This window comes from Oncorhynchus mykiss, chromosome 2 (assembly GCF_057628025.1).
Source record: "Oncorhynchus mykiss isolate SJ-2025 chromosome 2, ASM5762802v1, whole genome shotgun sequence".
NCBI lineage: Eukaryota > Metazoa > Chordata > Actinopteri > Salmoniformes > Salmonidae > Oncorhynchus > Oncorhynchus mykiss.
In genome coordinates, this window is record NC_143023.1 from 60,941,746 (window position 1) to 60,962,371 (window position 20,626).

The 20,626-nt window shown below is 43.0% G+C and overlaps 1 protein-coding gene across 17 annotated transcripts in view; it reads left to right on the plus strand.

The window, feature by feature from the left end:
* The window catches only part of LOC110493043 (uncharacterized), a 64,092-nt gene that overhangs the window by 13,821 nt on the left and 29,645 nt on the right, over positions 1-20,626 (plus strand). For all 17 annotated transcript variants that reach the window (XR_016487545.1, XR_016487551.1, XR_016487548.1 and 14 more), the window contains exons 2-6: positions 508-660; positions 9,708-10,155; positions 10,290-10,441; positions 16,697-16,949; positions 19,032-19,169. Coding sequence is in view for 13 of the 17 variants with exons in the window: in XM_090203930.1 (XP_090060056.1) it covers positions 508-660; positions 9,708-10,155; positions 10,290-10,441; positions 16,697-16,949; positions 19,032-19,169 (1,144 nt within the window). In the remaining 4 variants the exon portion in view is untranslated. The remainder of the gene's footprint in view (positions 1-507; positions 661-9,707; positions 10,156-10,289; positions 10,442-16,696; positions 16,950-19,031; positions 19,170-20,626) is intronic.

Below are 20,626 nucleotides of genomic sequence, written 5' to 3' on the forward strand. Positions count from 1 at the left end.
TTGCGTCCCATGGGGAGTTTGGTTTGTTCTGCCGTGGAGAAAGGGGAATAGACTGTTGTGATAAGTATGTTGCTGCAGTAAAATGCAAACAAAAGGACAGCCACATGTGTGTGCATGTTTACTGGTGAGGGGGATGCTGTGGTGGGTGAGAGAATCTCATCCGTGGCGAGCTGAATGCTGGGCTTAGCGGAGGGCTTAGGCATTGTTTTAAAAACATCTTCTTTGGAGAGCCCAGGCCGAGCCCAGGATGATGAGTCAGAGAATCCATGTCAGCTATAAATATAACGCTCAATGACAGACGGGGCTAAAAACAGTTCCTTATTTAGGTTCTAAAGCTACAGTCTGTGATTTTGAAAGCTGTTCAATGGTCATTTCCATTATTTATTACATTTGTTCCCTAGTCCCATATCTCAGAAGTATACCGAAACAAGTGGCAAGGACCCATTTAGTTGTTTTTCAAATCTCAGACTATAGCTTTAAACAATGCATCTCTCCGGCTCTCCACAGAATCACCACCCAAAGGAGCGTTGAGGATGCAGAGGAGGTGGAGCGAGAGCGTCGGCGGAGGGCCCGGGAGTCCTTCCGCAGTATGGGCAGCAGCAGCACCTCGGACCCTGGAGGACTTTCACTAGACAATGTGGTCCTGGCTGAGGACGGCCTGTAAGTACCCAAATACAGTCTTAGGAAAAAAAGGTGCTCTCTAGAACCTTAAAGGGTTCCTTAGCAGTACCCATAAAAGAACCCTTTGAAGAACTCTATTTGATTCCAGGTAGAACGCTTTTGGTTCCAGGTAGAACCCTTTTGTGTTCCATGTAGAACCCTTTCCACAGAGGGTTCTACACGAACCTGGAGCCAAAAAGGGTTCTCCTATAGCGACAACCGAGGAACTCTTTTGGAACTCTTTTTTTCTAAGAGTGTACTTTACTTTGACTCATCCAAGATGATAATGGAGTTATTGAACCTATAGTAGATCAGTCATTTGAGATTACTCATTTCCTGTCCCAAACATTACACATTCACCCGCTCAGTCATGTCCCATCTCTCAAATCTAAACTACAGTGTCTCTATTACAGTATGTTTTGGATTGTACTGATGCAATGATTTATATTAAGGGGTGTTTGTCAGACTTCCCAGCTGTGGATGCCTCAGTCTATCATATCATGGGAGTGCTACTGGGACGGTTAGTTCCCCCTGCTTGCCATACATTCAGTTGTTTATGGATCTGCTCCACAATCCTGAGGATGCGTGGTTACAACAAATAAATATTTCCTTTGGGAAAAGCCATTAATCTCCGCATCTCCTCTTAATCCCTCTCTCTCTCTCCTCCCTCTACCCCAGTCGCTCTTCCTCCCTCTCTCTAACTCTCTCTCTCCCCTACTTGTTCATTCTCTCTCTTTTCTCTCTCTCTCTCTCCCGCACTCATTCCTTCAATCTCTCCGGGTGAAGAAGAACACACAGCTGCCTTCCCATTACAGCATCTCAGAAGAATGTTAACTACAAAGTGTCTTGAAAAATGACTACTATGTCATGGCCCTTATGATAACTGCCACTTTTAATCTCACAGATTTAATAACAGACTGTCTCTCCAACACCTTCTTCAAGTGGGGAGAAGAGAGAGTAAAACAGCTGATCATGTCAATGGCTCCACGTTTCTGAACCTTTCTAAACCGGGTTATTTTAACTCTACCCATGTGTACATATTACCTCAATTACCTCGACTAACCGGTGCCCCCACACATTGACTCTGTGCTGGTACCCCCTGTATGTAGCCTCGCTATTGCTATTGTTATTTTACAGCTGCTGTTTAATTATTTGTAACTTTTTGTTTCTATAATATGTATTTTTTTTTCATCAATTTTTTTACTTAAAACGTTTTTCTTCTTAACTTCTTAAAGCATTGTTGGTTAAGAGCTTGTAAGTAAGCATTTCACTGTAAGGTCTACTACACCTGTTGTATTCGCCGCATGTGAGAAATACAATTTGATTTGATTTGGTTTAGTGAATGACTTGACGTGTAATTGTTGCTTGATCATAAAACAGGCATTCGAAAATGTCAAAACCTTTTCAAGCGCTCGCTGTTCTCTTTCAGTTATTAATTTGGATATTTTACTCTGGCATTCACAAGAATCTCTAAGTAGCTCGAAGAACTGGGGCGGCAGGGTAGCCTAGTGGTTAGCGTGTTGGACTAGTAACCGAAAGGCTGCAAGTTCAAACCCCCGAGCTGACAAGGTACAAATCTGTTGTTTTGCCCCTGAACAGGCAGTTAACCCACCCACAGATAGTTCCTAGGTCGTCATTGAAAATAAGAATCAGTTCATAACTGACTTGCCTGGTTAAATAAAGGTGCATTTTCTTTTTTTTTAACCAATCAAACACTTACAGGTTGAGTGGCGAATGAGGGAGCCCCTCCCCTCTTACTAAAGAGCCACTCTCCCGCCCTCTGATCATTCTCCCCTCTCTTCCTCACAGAAGAGTTCTACTCTAGCTCTCCTCAGCATTACTTGATCTGTTTTCCTGTTTAACTGTTAACAGGTTTGCCGTTGAGGTTAAGCAGGTTTTTCCGTCTTTTGTGGTGGGTGACTTTACCGAAAGGAACGTTTTTGCTTCCGTAAGTATTAGCCCATGGTGGGAAAAGTACCCAATTGTCATACTTGAGTAAAAAATATATATCTTAATAGAAAATGACTCAAGTAAAAGTTAAAGTCACCCGGTAAAACACTACTTGAGTAAAAGTCTAAAATTATTTGGTTTTAAAAATACTTAAGTATCAAAAGTAAATGTTATTGCTAAAATATACTTAATTATCAAAAGTTAAAGTATAAATCATTTAAAATTCCTTAAGCAAACCAGACAGCATGATTTTCATGTTTTTTTTAATTTACCGATAGCCAGGGGAACACTCTAACACTCAGACATAATTTACAAACAAAGCATATGTGTTTAGTGAGTCCACCAGATCAGAGGCAATAGGGATGACCAGAGATGTTCTCTTGATAAGTTTGTGGATTGGACAATTTTCCTGTCCTGCTAAGCATTCAAAGTGTAACAAGTACTTTTCGGTGTCAGTGAAAATGTATGGAGTAAAAAGTATATCATTTTCTTCAGGAATATAGTGGAGTAAAAGTTGTCAAACATATAAATAGTAAAGTACAGATACCCCAAAAAACTACTTAAGTAGTGCTTTAAAGAATTATTACTTAAGCACTTTACACCCCTGGAATTAGCTTGGTCTATTCTTCTTCCTTTTTGTCCTGTGATAGCTAGCATCACACTAGCTGCGAAGACTTGGCTATCCTACCGACTAGCTTTTCTACCTGGAAGGGAAGAATTACTAGCGAGGTCTCTCATTTAGCTCAACCCACTACCGTGCCACGTTGACTAGATAGACCTCCCTAGCTTTACTGCTTATAGGTCGAAAGCCATGCATTTGTTTGTCGCAAAATCAACATAGTGCTAGCTTCCTTTGGCTAACTTTGTGTTAACTAGCTAATGTGGGGGAAAAAATAAGTCAAAATTTAATTTGTAGTATTTAAGCTTAACATGATGAACAGGAATGACATTTACTCTAACCAAATAAATCAAATCAAATGTTATTTGTCACATGCGCCGAATACAACTGGTGTAGACTTTGCCGTGAAATGCATTCTTATGAATCCTTCCCAACGATGCAGAGATTAAAAATACAACAAATAACAAAGTAGCACGAGGAATAAAATAAAATACACAAGAATGGAGCTATATACAGGGAGTATCCGTACCAGAGGTATGAACTATTTGAGGTAGATACGTTCATGAAGGTAGGGTAAAGTAACTAGGCATCAGGATAAAAAAATAACATGAGTTAAATAAAAAACAGAGTAGCAGCAACAAATGATGAGTGTAAAAGTGTGTGTGTGTGAGTGTGCCTGTGTGTGTGTGCATATGTAGTGTACGTGAATGTGTGTGGGTTTTGTGCAGGAGTGACAATGCAGGGTATGTGAGTGAGTGTGTATATGGTGTGTATATATAGTCTTGTGAGTGTGCTAAATAAACAGTAGCAGCACCCTATGTGAGGAGTCAAAATAATTAGTGTTAAAAGGGTCAATGCAGATAGTCCGGGTAGCTATTTGGTACTTAGTATTCTCATGGCTTGGGGGTAGAAGCTATTCAGTGTCTTGTTGGTTTCGGACTTGGTGCATCGGTACTCCTTGCCGTGTAGTAGCAGAGAGAACCGTCTATGACTTGGGTGGCTGGAGTTTTGACAATTGTTAGGGCTTTCCTCTGACACAGTCTGGTATAGAGGTCCTGGATGGCAGGGAGCTCGGCCCCAGCGATGTACTGGGTCATACGTATAGCCGGAGTGAAGGTAGAAGGCTTATCTCTCATCTTGGTAGCCCCTCGATGGCAAGGCAAGCTCTGGATAGTGGAGAACATTCTTCTGCTGTATGGTAAACCTTGGCAACTCCCGTTATGCAGGGATCTGCTGACCTAAGTGATCAGAGAGAGTTTCCCCCCTTAACCGGATGCCATATCCCTCTGGGCTTGGCCCATGAGAGGTTAAATCTGGATGTGACAGGTTTGCCTCTCAGAGTCATTGAGACTATCCAGAGTGCTAGGGCTCCTTCTGTTCCCTCACTGTATGGAAACAAATGGTGTGACCAAAAAACAGATCGTTCCTAACCTGGTGGGTAGGAGCTTTGGGCCAGTAACTGAAAGGTTGCTGGATCGAATCCCTGAACTGACAAGGTAAAAATCTGTCGTTCTGAGCAAGGCAGTTAGTTGCTAATGTCGATTAAGGCAGCCCCCCGCAGTTCTCTGATTCAGAGGGTTTGGGTTAAATGTGAAAGACACATTTCTGTTGAATGCATTCAGATGTACAACTGACTAGGTTCCCCCTTTCCCTGTGCTCTCTAACTGAGGTTTTATGCTTCCTGCAGGACCTTTGAAACTGGGGGAAGGCTGTCTTTCCAGCCACTATCCTGGCCTGTCATATAGGCTTAAACCAGGACAAGGTGGGAAAACACCCCTTGTTATGTCGTTTCATGAAGGGGGTATGTTGCTTATGTCCAGTTCCCAAGCTTTTAGTCCCGTTTTGAATTTGTCTTTTGAGCTTGAAGCTATTTCACAGCGGCCTTTTTACCTCTGGAAAGTGTGGAGAAATATGTCTCCTTTAAGACCGCTTTAATGGTCGATTAGGTCTGCAATGCAAGTGACTGAACTACATGCACTGTCAGTTCAACATTCGTGACTACAGTTTGCCCTGGGATTTAACCTTGTTGCCCAACTTCGTCTTTTTACCTAAGGTCAGCGGCAATTACAATTGCCTCACTTTCTAGCTTGTGGCTTTCCACCTGCTGACTTTCCCTTCTACAGAAGAGGAGCGGCTCCTCCGTTTGTGTCCAGTATGCGCACTGCGCATTTACGTGGATAGAACAAGAGCAATGCCAAGAGCGACCAACCCTTGTGTTCTGGGCAACTCCCTGCAAGGGGAGGCCCCTCTCTCGTCAACGGTTGTCACATTGGATTGTGGAAACTATTATATTGGCCAATAATAGCAGCTACAGGAGGGCCTGAGGGCTCACTCCAACAGAGGTATGGCTATCTCTTGGGCATTGTTCAAGGAGATTAAAGGAGATTTGTGATGTGGCTTGTTTGGCATCCACTTATACTTTTATGAGGTTCTACCGACTGGACATAACTGCACCTTCATTGGCACATACTGCCCTCAGTGTCGGGGCCTCTGAGGGTTTATTTTGTGAGACTGCCTGGATTAGTAGAGTATGTGCTATACAGGAGTTGGCCATATCCCACTGTGAGGTACTTGTGTAACCCTGGTTCTTTGATGTATGAGTGAGATATTTCACCATATTCTCCTACTTGCAAGAGTGTGAAGAAGTTTTGCATGCTTGGGAAGGAACACAGTGTGGGAGAGTGGCTCTTTAGTATGAGGGGAGGGGCTCCCTCATTCACCACTTGATCTGTCTGTCTCCGACAAACGTGTATTATTGGTTCTTGGAGCTAGTTAGAGATTCTGGCGAATCCCAATGTGAGATACAGTATCTCACTCATAATATCAGAGAACCAGGGTTACACAAGTAACCTTAACCGGACCGCACACACGCCATCACGTGCATGTTGATTTGTCCCCCCACACCAGACGCGATCAGGACACGTAGGTTGAAATATCAAAAACTCTGAACCAACTATATTAATTTGGGGATAGGTCAAAAAGCATTAAACATTTATGGCAATTTAGCTAGTTTGCTTGCTGTTGCTAGCTAATTTGTCCTGTGATATAAACATTGGGACGTTATTTTACTTGAAATGCACAAGGTCCTCTACTCCGACAATTAATCCACAGATAAAAGGGTAAAAGTTAGTTTTCTAGTAATCACTCCTCCTTCAGGCTTCTTCTTCTTCTTTGGTCTTTATATGGCGGTTGGCAACCAAATGTAAGGTGCATTACCTCAACGTACTAGACTGGAGTGTGGCCCACAGTTCATCTTTCAATCACCCACGTGGGTATATGCTCCTAAAAACCAATGAGGAGATGACACGTGGGTATATTCGGGGAGGCAGGTAGCCTATTGTTTTGAGCATTGGACCAGTAACCGAAAGGTTGCTGGATCAAATTCCTGAGCTGACAAGGTACAAATCTTTTTGTTCTGCCCCTGAACAAGGCAGTTAAACCACTGTTCCTACGCCGTCATGGCAAATAATATATTTTTTTCTTAACTGACTTAAATAAAAAATAAATTAACATATGCTCCTAAAAACCAATGAGGAGATGGGAGAGACAGGACTTGTCGAACGTCACAAATAGAACTAAGTTCTATTTTAGCGCCTGGCTACGCAGACGTGCGTGAGCAGTGTGGGTGCAATGATTGAATAACATGTATGTATGCATTTATTTTGCAACGCTCGTGCACATCACGCGTGCGGTCTGGTCAGCATGTAAATGTCCTCTTTGTCCCCAAGGGTCATAATAGTTCAGAGAGATCAAACTTCAAGACAACTGTCAAGATTGAATAACAGCAAACCCCAAACCAATCTCTGTGTCGTTGACACTCGCATGCTGCTCTCTCAACAACGTAATTACCAGCCCAGATTCAGACCTGCTTCCTTTCTCGTTGTATTCAGAGTATCATGACATGTCAGAGCCATTGCATAAACATTCCTCTCCAACCGGTGCCTGTAGCCTTTATAGGGCAGTGTCTTTGGTGCCAGAATGAACCACTTCATAACATCTAAACAACATCTACATGACTAAACACCTGAAAAATCACACCAACACAATTACTGCCCATTATTTCTGATAATATATATAACCTGCCATCTGGAAACATCAATTTACTTTAGTAGCTAGCCTGTTTAATCAACATTGGAATGTCTGGTGGGAGCATTCCATTCTGCCAGCTCCTACGAAGATGAAACAGACTTTCATTACAGGGCTGTTTTAATGAATGGGGGATAGAGAGAATAAAGATGTAGGGAGAGGGATAGGGAGAAAGAGGTGCGCTGCTAATCTGTTAATCACTCTTTCTGGTAATTGATAGAAGGTTCATGGAGTCGTTCAGCCAGATGCAGATGTTTGGACTAACCTGGGGAGACCCCTGTGAAGTTTACACAATTAAATATAACTACTAAATGTCCTGTGGTCGTGTTGTATGAAAAGCAACACAGTATTGGTCTAGAGGCAAGTATCGTGCAGTGACAGCAGTAACGTTATAAGAAAAAAAATCAACACATTGTTAGTCTAGACTCTAGAGGTAGATATTGTGAGGTGACTGCTGTCTTTTTGTAACTAACATAAGAAAAAACCCAGTGTTTATTCAGCAGGTGTTGTGGTGAGGACAAAATGGCTGGGTGGTGATGAAAGGGTAGTTAACATATCTTCTGTTGCGTCTGGACCACAGCCATGTCAATATTGAGCAACCTGGGGGAACACGAGGACAGTGCTCCCTTGTGTACTTAAAAAAATGGATCTTCAAAAATGTAGGACATCTGGATTTTTGAGCTTTTCCACCATTTCAATACTTTGAAACAAATGAATAGCTCACACAATAAAATGCTGATATGTACATTTATACTGATTGCATAGCGTTCTTGCCCTGTCAATTGGTTGTCAAAGAGGAGATGACGGTAAAATTCACAGCCTAACCCATTTTATGACCATTTAGGCTCCCCACCCACTGCCCATCCACCATGGCCCCCACATGATTGCCTACCATGGCCCTCACATTGGGCTCCTCCTCTCTCCCTGCAGTTAGTCTAAGCCCTTGTTTACACTGGCTCTTAAGCGCTCATTACAGAAATCACTTAATTTAATGTCGGTTGACGGAAGGTAGCGGCTCTCGACTCCCAGGTGCCAGTTCATTTGTCCAGCTGTGTTGTCTCTGGGTCCCCGCAGGGCCTGTTGTCCTCATAGGCCCCTTGTCTGTTTGACTCTCTATCCCCTGGTATCACCATTAAGATTAGCCTCTGTACTAAAATAACCCAGGGCTGATTCAGTGTTCAGCTGTAGCAATCTCAGTTATTGTCATCACTCCTCTCCCAACCCAAGTGTGAGTGTGTGTGTGTGGTGGGGGGATTCACCACACACACACACACACTTGGGTTGGGATAGGAGTGATGAGGTGTGGGTGGAAATAAAAACACACCACACCACATATACACGCATATACACGCATGCCTGTGGCACCGGCTGTAGAGGAGGAATGACACCAGAGTCTAACAGAGGGCTGTTCCAGCTGTTTTCCTGCATTGTGTGTTTGATCTGGTCCTGTTGGTGTTAATTGATGGGCTCAGCAGCTCCAGTCCTCATTTACACCTCTCATCCTGCTATCCATCCCCAGCATTCGCTAGGCCGCTGGGAGACAGCTTTGTAAGCTGTGTGTGGGCCACGGACGCTCTCACTGACATTGTAGTTGACATGTTTAGCCTTTACTGTAGAAGCCATGTTTGCCACATACTACAGAACACATTTGGCACTTTGGGATGTTTCACGCCAACCAAAACATCTGACTGGTGGTCATATTACAAAGCTGTAGTCCTCTCTCCACCATCTGACTCAGTTTAGCTTTAAAAGGATTGTAATAAGTAGTCCTATTACCTTAATGATTGGATTTTTACAGGCACTTATTCAAAGGAAATTGAACATTATAGCCATAATGGTTAGTTTTATCCAGATTTGTTCTTCCTTGCCACATTCTTTAAGGGCTTCCTGACATTGTCGAGGGTTGTAAATGATTACAATGTTTTCAGGCTCAGTTAGGCAATCCTTGCACCTATATAGATTTATATATATTTATTTTACTAGGCAAGTCAGTTAAGAACAAATTACATTTTTCAATGACAGCCTGGGAACAGTGGGTTAACTGCCTTGTTCAGGGGCAGAATGACAGATTTTTACCTTGTCAGCTCGGGGATTCCGTTCTTGCAACCGTTCTGGTTATTACACCAACGCTCTAACCACTAGGCTACCTGCCGCCCTTCAGAGGCCTTTCATGTTATAAACTGTGTCAAGCTAAATCTACTTCCCTCTCAGACCAGGGGTGAGTTTCCCAAAACATTCGTAGCACTAACATCCTTTTTTCGTCCATTGCCTACCAACGGACTTATAAAAGGTTAGGTCACCATTCAGATGAACATCATTAGCTATTCTTGGTTGAGTTCCCAAAAACTTTGTGGCACTAAGATCGTTTTTATCTCTCCTCTTTGTGTCCCAGGTATGAGAGTGATCTGAAGCCTAGCAGCAGCTCTCCTTCTATGGAGGAGGACGAGGGCTTCAGTGACTGGACCCAGCGGTTGGAGAGACGCCGGCAGCAGGCCCAGCGCATGGAGGAGCTCAGTCAGGCCCCAGAGGAGCAGGACCAGAGGCCCCTGAACGGTGCCGCAAAGGCCCCCACACCACATACCCTCTCTGCCTCAGCCACTCCCACCACATCCACCTCTCGTCTGCAGAGACAACACAAGGCAGAAGCGGAGGATGAGGAAGAGAAGAAGTTGGTAAGAAAGGAAAGTGAGAGGAAAAGGAGGGAGCGAGAGGAGGTGGTGAGAGAAGAGAGGGTGCAAAAGGAGAGGGAGAGAGAAGAGGAGGGAGCGAAACAGAGGCAGGAGAAGATGAGGGTGCTCAAGAAGAGAGAGGAGGACCAAAGACCAGATGCTAAGGAGATGGTATTCTTGTGCATTATTTGTAATTATATGCTAATATGTGATTAATTAAGAACATTTACAAATTAGAATATGATTATTCAAAAATGTCTGTCCTTGAAGTAGTCAACCATGTAAATGTTTAATGTTCTTCCCAGTTCCAGTTGAAGGAGAAGAGAAAAGATGTGAAGGTCTCCTACACATCCCAAGTCGTCCTGCAGACGGAGGCAAAGCATGCTAACACCAACGGAGACACAGTTGGGGAGGAAATTACTTCATATATGGCCAAAACCAAATTAAGAGCTCCCAGGTAAATCAGGGTGTATTATGGTATATGGATATGTATCACTAGATCTGTTTCCACATTCAATTACATGGCAAGAAAATCACATGGCAATTCACATTGGGACAGATACAGATATAGGGAACGTCGCCTTTCCTATGCGCTTACTGTACCTTATGCAGGTGCGTAACGGACACTGCATGTTTGGTTTTCACTCAGCAGACTCAATAGAATATATGGAGAAAAACGGTTCAGAATATTAGGGATCAATAAAAGAAAGCCATGTAAATGCACACATATTCGTATAATTTTCAGCATCAATTGGTAGATTTAAAAATACCGATCTTGTATACAGGGCATTTGGAAAGTATTTAGACCCCTTCCCCTTTTCTACATTTTGTTACGTTACAGCCTTATTCAAAAATGAATGAAATACAACGTTTTATTCATCAATCTACACACAATACCCAGTAATGACAAAGCGGGAAAAAAACACAGGAATACCTTATTTACATAATTATTCAGACCCTTTACTTTGAAACTCTAAATTGAGCTAAGGTGCATCCCTTTTACATTGATCATCCTTGATATGTTTCTACAACTTAATTGGAGTCCACAAGTGGTAAATTCAATTGATTGGACATGGTTTGGAAAGGCACACACCTGTCTGTATATGGTCCCATAGTTGACAGTGCATGTCAAAGCAAAAGGTTCAAGGAATTGTCCATGAAACTCCTAGACAGGATTGTGTCGAGGCACAGATCTGGGGATGGAGGCCCCAAGAACATAGTGGCCTCCATCATTCTTAAATGGAAGAAGTTTGGAACCACCAAGACAATTGCTCGAGCTGGCCGCCCGGGCCAAACTGAGCAATTGGGGGAGAAGGGCCTTGGTCAGGGAGTTGACCAAGAACCCGATGGTCACTCTGACAGAACTCCAGAGCTCCTCTGTGGAGATGGGAGAGCCTTCCTGAAGAACCAACCATCTCTGCAGCACTCCATCAATCAGGCCTTTATGGTATAGTCAGTAAAACGCACATGACAGCCCACTTGGAGTTGGCCAAAAGGCACCTAAAGGACTCTCAGACCATGAGAAACAAGATTCTCAAGTCTGACCTGAATGCCAAGCTCCACGTCTGGAGGAAACCTGGCACCATCCCTATGGTGAAGCATGGTGGTGGCAGCATAATGCTGTGGGGATGTTTTTCAGTGGCAGGTACTGGGAGACTAGTCAGGATTGAGGGAAAGATGAACGGAGCAAAGTACAGACAGATTCTTGATGAAAACCTGCTCCAGAGTGCTCACGACATGAGACTGTAGCGAAGGTTCACCTTCCAACTGGACAACGACCCTAAGCACACAGCCAAGACAATACAGGAGTGACTTCGGGACAAGTCTCTGAATGTCCTTGAGTGGCCCAGCCAGAGATTGGACTTGAATCCGATCAAACATCTCTGGAGAGACCTGGAAATACAGTGCCTTGCGAAAATATTCGGCCCCATTGAACATTGCGACCTTTTGCCACATTTCAGGCTTCAAACATAAAGATATAAAACGGTATTTTTTTGTGAAGAATCAACAACAAGTGGGACACGATCATGAAGTGGAACGACATTTATTGGATATTTCAAACTTTTTTAACAAATCAAAATCTGAAAAATTGGGCGTGCAAAATTATTCAGCCCCTTTACTTTCAGTGTAGCAAACTCTCTCCAGAAGTTCAGTGATGATCTCTGAATGATCCAATGTTGACCTAAATGACTAATGATGATAAATACAATCCACCTGTGTATAATCAAGTCTCCGTATAAATGCACCTGCACTGTGATAGTCTCAGAGGTCCGTTAAAAGCGCAGAGAGCATCATGAAGAACAAGGAACACACCAGGCATGTCCGAGATACTGTTGTGAAGAAGTTTAAAGCCGGATTTGGATACAAAAAGATTTCCCAAGCTTTAAACATCCCAAGGAGCACTGTGCAAGCGATAATATTGAAATGGAAGGAGTATCAGACCACTGCAAATCTACCAAGACCTGGCCGTCCCTCTAAACTTTCAGCTCATACAAGGAGAAGACTGATCAGAGATGCAGCCAAGAGGCCCATGATCACTCTGGATGAACTGCAGAGATCTACAGCTGAGGTGGGAGACTCTGTCCATAGGACAACAATCAGTCGTATATTGCACAAATCTGGCCTTTATGGAAGAGTGGCAAGAAGAAAGCCATTTCTTAAAGATATCCATAAAAAGTGTCATTTAAAGTTTGCCACAAGCCACCTGGGAGACACACCAAAAATGTGGAAGAAGGTGCTCTGGTCAGATGAAACCAAAATTGAACTTTTTGGCAACAATGCAAGACGTTATGTTTGGCGTAAAAGCAACACAGCTCATCACCCTGAACACACCATCCCCACTGTCAAACATGGTGGTGGCAGCATCATGGTTTGGGCCTGCTTTTCTTCAGCAGGGACAGGGAAGATGGTTAAAATTGATGGGAAGATGGATGGAGCCAAATACAGGACCATTCTGGAAGAAAACCTGATGGAGTCTGCAAAAGACCTGAGACTGGGACGGAGATTTGTCTTCCAACAAGACAATGATCCAAAACATAAAGCAAAATCTACAATGGAATGGTTCAAAAATAAACATATCCAGGTGTTAGAATGGCCAAGTCAAAGTCCAGACCTGAATCCAATCGAGAATCTGTGGAAAGAACTGAAAACTGCTGTTCACAAATGCTCTCCATCCAACCTCACTGAGCTCGAGCTGTTTTGCAAGGAGAAATGGGAAAAAATTTCAGTCTCTCGATGTGCAAAACTGATAGAGACATACCCCAAGCGACTTACAGCTGTAATCGCAGCAAAAGGTGGCGCTTCAAAGTATTAACTTAAGGGGGCTGAATAATTTTGTTCACCCACGACTGTGTGGCCAAGCACGACTCCAACACCATCGGTTAAGTTTGCTGACTGACAACAATGAGATAGCCTGTAGGGTGGATGTCAGAGACCTGGCAGTGTGGTGTCAGGACAACAACCTCTCCCTCAACGTGAGCAAGACAAAGAAGATGATCGTGGTCTACAGGAAAAGGAGGGCCGAACACGCCCCCATTCCTATCGACGGGGCTGCAGTGGAGCGGGTCGACAGTTTCAAGGTCCTGGTGTCCACATCACCAGCAAACTATAATGGTCCAAACACACCAAGAAAGTTGTGAAGAGGGCACGACAAAGCCTTTCCCCCTCAGGAGACTGAAATGATTTGGAATGTGGTATCTTCGGGCATTTGGAAATTGCTCCCAAGGATGAACCAGACTTGTGTAGGTCTACCATTTTTTTCTGAGGTCTTGGCTGATTTCTTTTGACTTTCCCATGATGTCAAGCAAAGTGGCACTGGGTTTGAAGGTAGGCCTTGAAATAAATCCACAGGTACACCTCCAATTGACTCAAATTATGTAAATTAGCCTATCGGAAGCTTCTAAAGTCATTGCATATTTGTCTGGAATTTTCAAAAACTTTTTAGGGACACAGTCAACTTAGTTTATGTAAACTTTTGACCCACTGTTACAGTGAATTATAAGTGAAATAATCTGTCTGTAAACAATTGTTGGAAAAAATTACTTGTGTCATGCACAAAGTAGATGTCCCCAACCAACTTGCCAAAACTATAGTTTGTTAACAAGAAATTTGTGGAGTGTTTGAAAAACAAGTTTAATTGACTCCAACCTAAGTGTATGTAAACCTCCGTAGTCTCATTATTGTTACACTGCTCAAAAAAATAAATGGAATACTTAAACAACACAATGTAACTCCAAGTCAATCACACTTCTGTGAAATCAAACTGTCCACTTAGGAAGCAACACTGATTGACAATAAATTGAACATGCTGTTGTGCAAATGGAATAGACAACAGGTGGAAATTATAGGCAATTAGCAAGACACCCCCAATAAAGGAGTGGTTCTGCAGGTGGGGACCACAGACCACTTCTCAGTTCCTATGCTTCCTGGCTGATGTTTTGGTCACTTTTGAATGCTGGCGGTGCTTTCACTCTAGTGGTAGCATGAGACGGAGTCTACAACCCACACAAGTGGCTCAGGTAGTGCAGCTCATCCAGGATGGGACATCAATGCGAGCTGTGGCAAGAAGGTTTGCTGTGTCTGTCAGCGTAGTGTCCAGAGCATGGAGGCGCTACCAGGAGACAGGCCAGTACATCAGGAGACGTGGAGGAGGCCGTAGGAGGGCAACAACCCAGCAGCAGGACCGCTACCTCCGCCTTTGTGCAAGGAGTAGCAGGAGGAGCACTGCCAGAGCACTGCAAAATGACCTCCAGCAGGCCACAAATGTGCATGTGTCTGCTCAAACGGTCAGAACCCTCCATGAGGGTGGTATGAGGGCCCGACATCCACAGGTGGGGGTTGTGCTTACAGCCCAACACCGTGCAGGACATTTTTAATTTGCCAGAGAACACCAAGATTGGCAAATTCGCCACTGGCGCCCTGTGCTCTTCACAGATGAAAGCAGGTTCACACTGAGCACATGTGACAGACAGACGTGACAGTCTGGAGACGCCGTGGAGAACGTTCTGCTGCCTGCAACATCCTCCAGTATGGCCGGTTTGGCGGTGGGTCAGTCATGGTGTGGGGTGGCATTTCTTTGGGGGGCCGCACAGCCCTCCATGTGCTCGCCAGAGGTAGCCTGACTGCCATTAGGTACCGAAATGAGATCCTCAGACCCTTGTGAGACCATATGCTGGTGCGGTTGGCCCTGGGTTCCTCCAAATGCAAGACAATGCTAGACCTCATGTGGCTGGAGTGTGTCAGCAGTTCCTGCAAGAGGAAGGCATTGCTGCTATGGACTGGCCCGCCCGTTCCCCAGACCTGATTCCAATTGAGCACATCTGGGACATCATGTCTCGCTCCATCCACCAACGCCACGTTGCACCACAGACTGTCCAGGAGTTGGCGGATGCTTTAGTCAAGGTCTGGGAGGAGATCCCTCAGGAGACCATCCACCACCTCATCAGGAGCATGCCCAGGCGTTGTAGGGAGGTCATACAGGCACGTGGAGGCCACACACACTACTGAGCCTCATTTTGACTTGTTTTAATTAAGGACATGACATCAAAGTTGGATCAGCCTGTAGTGTGGTTTTCCACTTTAATTTTGAGTGTGACTCCAAATCCAGACCTCCATAGGTTGTTAAATTTGATTTCCATTGATAATTTTTGTGTGATTTTGTTGTCAGCACATTCAACTATGTAAAGAAAAAAGTATTTAATAAGAATATTTCATTCATTCAGATCTAGGATGTGTTTTTTTAGTGTTCCCTTTATTTTTTTGAGCAGTGTATTTTATTGTGTTATTTTTCATTTATTTTTTACTTTAGTTTATATTCTAAATATTTTCTTAAAACTGCCTTGTTGGTTAAGGGCGTGTAAGTAAACATTTCATGGTAAAAAATACCTGTTGTATTCTGCATATCTGACTAAAAACATTTGATTTCATTTCATTTGAATGAAGGGTCTGAATACTTATGTAAATGTTATACTTCAGTTTTTTTCATATATATATATATGTATATATATATATATATATATATATATATGTCTACAGAAGCATATAGCTTGGGTCTCCAAATTTCATCCAAAGTTACAAGGCCAGCATTTAATAAACTTCACAGTGGAAAAGGTGCTATGTTGATGTGCTTCAGTTTGCTGTAATATGACTTGTTTCACATTTGTCTTTAGAAATCACAAAGTAAAATAGATCTAAAACAATTGTCATTTATATTTAGAATCCCTCTTATCCAAACGGCTTACTAATTTACCTAGCTGCTTTCAATAGCCCTTATCAATTTGTAAATTACAGTGCATGGATAATGGTGTTATTTCTATGGGGGAAAAGAAAGTGGATGTTGCTCCACTTGGAACCGACAGGTTGCTCGATGTTATTCATCGTTTCATCGGTGGTGGAATTATGAGGGAATTAAGTCAAGGTCAGAATGCAGCGTATCGGTTGACACATCTCCGCCACACTTTAATTTCTTTGATTTTCACCCCAAATGAATAGCGGGTCAGGTCAGAATACGTGTAGAGAGAAAAGTGCATAAAAAGGTAATTACGTTCCCTTTACACGTAACAACGTCAGGTCGGAATTCCCCCCCGAAGTGACTCCTAGATGTTACACATTCTAAACCATTAGGAGACAGAGACATTTCTTGAAATCCTGCCCCTCTATGTATGCTCCTTTTTCCCTCCATCCGTCCTTCAATCTCTCTCTCCATCTCTCCCAGGGCTGTGGTACAAGTGGCAGGGGTCGAGGCTGAGGAGGAGGCGGAGGCCATCTTAGAGGCCAAGCTGGTGAAGATCCGGCGTAGCCAAGCAGAGAAGGAGAACCAGGAGCTTGAGCAGCTCAGACACAAGCAGGCTGAGGCCGAGCAGGATCTGGAGGAGCTGAAGAGGAGGAGGGAGGAGAGACGCCAGGTCAGGGAGGGGGAGGAGCGCAGGAGCAGGGAGGAGGAGCAGCAGCGCCTGGCCAAGGAGGAGGTGATGGTCAACTGCAGTGTACAGTACATACGTAATGTGCAGCCTATGGCATTAAGAAACACAAACAGAAAGAGATGAAACTCAATATCTTACACATCAGCCGGTGGTGTAGTGCAGGGTAAGCCTAAGTAAGCACAGTTTACCCACCTTTTTTGGGGGAGTTTACTCACCTTTTCTGGAAAAATGCATTGAAAGTATAGGGAGAGTGACTTTTTTCACCGCGACCACGGTCAGTTTAACCACCTACAGTATTATTTTTTTTTTACCACGTAAATGTATATAAGGATGGGTATTCCGAGTTTTTTCGGGAAGCCAGAACATTTGACTCGGTTTAAAGAGCCGTTCATTTGGATCCCAATGGTTCTTCCATTTGGATCCCCAAACACAGGTGTGCCAAGCTTGTAGCGTCATACCCAAGAAGGCTCATGGCTGTAATCACTGCCAAAGGTGCTTCAACAAAAGTACTGAATAAAGGGTCTGAATACTTATGTAAATGTGATATTTCAGTTTTTAATTATTTTAGAAATGTGCAAAAATTTCTGAAAACCTGTTTTTGCTTTGTCGTTATGGGGTATAGCGTGTTTGTTGATGAGGAAAAATAAAACAATTTCATTCATTTTAGAATAAGGATGTAACGTAACAAAATGTGGAAAAAGTCAAGGGGTCAGAATTCTTCCCGAATGGACTGTATATCTCCTAGATTTAGGACAAACACCTGTTTTTTTATGATTTATTTTGTTGACTGTCGTTTTTGCCATTTTTTTATTTGTTATTTAATGCGTTTCTCTGGGCTATAATAGTAAAGGCCAAATTCAATATTTTATCAAGTATTTTTTTTTATATAGTCAAAGGTTTGGACACACCTACTCATTCCAGGGTTTTTCTTCCTTTGTACTATTTTCTATATTGCAGAATAATAGTGAAGACATCAAAACTATGAAATAACTTATGTGGAATCATGTAGTAAGCAAAAAATTGTTAAACAAATCAAAATATATTTTATATTTGAGATTCTTCAAAGTAGCCACCCTTTACCTGGATGACAGCTTTCCACACTCTTGGCATTCTCTCAACCAGCTCCATGAGGAATGTTTTTCCAACAGTCTTGAAGGGGTTCACATATATATGCTGAGCACTTGTTGGCTGCTTTTCCTTCACTCTGCAGTCAAACTCATCTAAAACTATCTCAATTGGGTTAATGTTGGGTGATTGTGGAGGCCAGGTCATCTGATGCAGCACTACATCACTCTCCTTTGTCAACAATTAGCAATGGAGACATGGTGACATCCCTGTGCAGTTTTAGACCTGTCCTGCAGCTCAGTTCAGAAGGACGACTGTGTTTTTGATGTGTCTGGGTGGTTTAATACATAATACACCACATTATTCGAGTTGGTGTGAGGTTTTTAAATCATGTGAAGCTGTGAAATGTGAAGCTATTAGGGAAATCTAAAGTCAACCCAAATGTACAATTGGGTCACGTGCAGCTGCACTCAGAATTGATGATTACTTGCGTGCTGCCAGCTGAGAGCTTGTGGCCAGGATTGAAACAAACCAAACCTTAATTTATGTTGTGATGCAGTCACGACCACAAGTCTCACAAAATGTTGTTTTGTGTTACATTTAATTACCAAAATTATCCTATTTATACTTTGCAGTCAATTTTGACAGTATGATAAATGTTTCTGACTCATATCGATGCCACATTGGCTGATTTCTAAATGAGAAGTTGTTTTTTAGAGTTAGTTGCTCTTTAAAAATTGACACATGAAAAAAATAGCAAATTTCTAATGTAAAGCCTAACAGTTGGTTCAAAAGAACTTTTAGATTACCAAATTATTAAATTATACACTGCAAAAATGAGCATGGACCTGAATGAGGCTCTCTACATTACCTGTTGTTCCTGCAGTGGAAATATCCTCCAGATAATGTTTTTCTAAGTTATCTGCAGATAATTGTTGTCTGGAGCTCAAGAAGCTGTACTAGCAGCCTGCGAATCAGTGAGTCAAATGAACCACTCTTTCACCGATGTGATTCGGTTCCTGACGTTCACCAAAAATATCCATTGTGTGTCTTCCTGTACAGGAAGAAAAGAGGAGGATGAAGGAGGACATAGAGAGGAGGAGGATGGAGGCAGCAGAGAGGATGAAGAGCCTCAGTACCTCCAGTGTGGACGGAGATGAGTTGTTTAGCCCGCTCAATCCTAAAGGCTCCATCTACAAGGTAGCTAACGTTTCTGTTCCATTCATCTATACATCTTTATATACCTCAGGTTTGTAATTATTGCCCATGGTCATATATGACAAGCACCATTCTTGTGATGATATGGCAGTGAGTTTTGAGATCATGGATAATGATAATGATACCTTTGGTTTTCTGTATAAAATAAAGTGCTCTATACAGTGGGGCAAAAAGGTATTTAGTCAGCCACCAATTGTGCAAGTTCTCCCACTTAAAAAGATGAGAGAGGCCTGTAATTTTCATCATATGTACACTTCAACTATGACAGACAAAATGAGAAAAAAATCCAGAAAATCACATTGTAGGATTTTTTATGAATTTATTTGCAAATTATGGTGGAAAATAATCATTTGGTCACCTACAAACAAGCAAGATTTCTGGCTCTCACAGACCTGTAACTTCTTCTTTAAGAGGCTCCTCTGTCCTCCACTCGTTACCTGTATTAATGGCACCTGTTTGAACTTGTTATCAGTATAAAAGACACCTGTCCACAACCTCAAACAGTCACACTCCAAACTCCACTATGGCCAAGACAAAAGAGCTGTCAAAGGACACCAGAAACAAAATTGTAGACCTGCACCAGGCTGGGAAGACTGAATCTGCAATAGGTAAGCAGCTTGGTTTGAAGAAATCAACTGTGGGAGCAATTATTAGGAAATGGAAGACATACAAGACCACTGATAATCTCCCTCGATCTGGGGCTCCACGCAAGATCTCACCATGTGGGGTCAAAATGATCACAAGAACAGTGAGCAAAAATCCCAGAACCACACGGTGGGACCTAGTGAATGACCTGCAGAGAGCTGGGACCAAAGTAACAAAGCCTACCATCAGTAACACACTACGCCGCCAGGGACTCAAATCCTGCAGTGCCAGACGTGTCCCCCTGCTTAAGCCAGTACATGTCCAGGCCCGTCTGAAGTTTGCTAGAGAGCATTTGGATGATCCAGAAGAGGATTGGGAGAATGTCATATGGTCAGATGAAACCAAAATATAACTTTTTGGTAAAAACTCAACTCGTCGTGTTTGGAGGACAAAGAATGCTGAGTTGCATCCAAAGAACACCATATCTACTGTGAAGCATGGGGGTGGATACATCATGCTTTGGGGCTGTTTTTCTGCAAAGGGACCAGGATGTCTGATCCGTGTAAAGGAAAGGATGAATGGGGCCATGTATCGTGAGATTTTGAGTGAAAACCTCCTTCCATCAGCAAGGGCATTGAAGATGAAACGTGGCTGCGTCTTTCATCATGACAATGATCCTAAACACACCGCCCGGGCAATGAAGGAGTGGCTTCATAAGAAGCATTTCAAGGTCCTGGAGTGGCCTTGCCAGTCTCCAGATCTCAACCCCATAGAAAATCTTTGGAGGGAGTTGAAAGTCTGTGTTGCCCATTAACAGCCACAAAACATCACTGCTCTAGAGGAGATCTGCATGG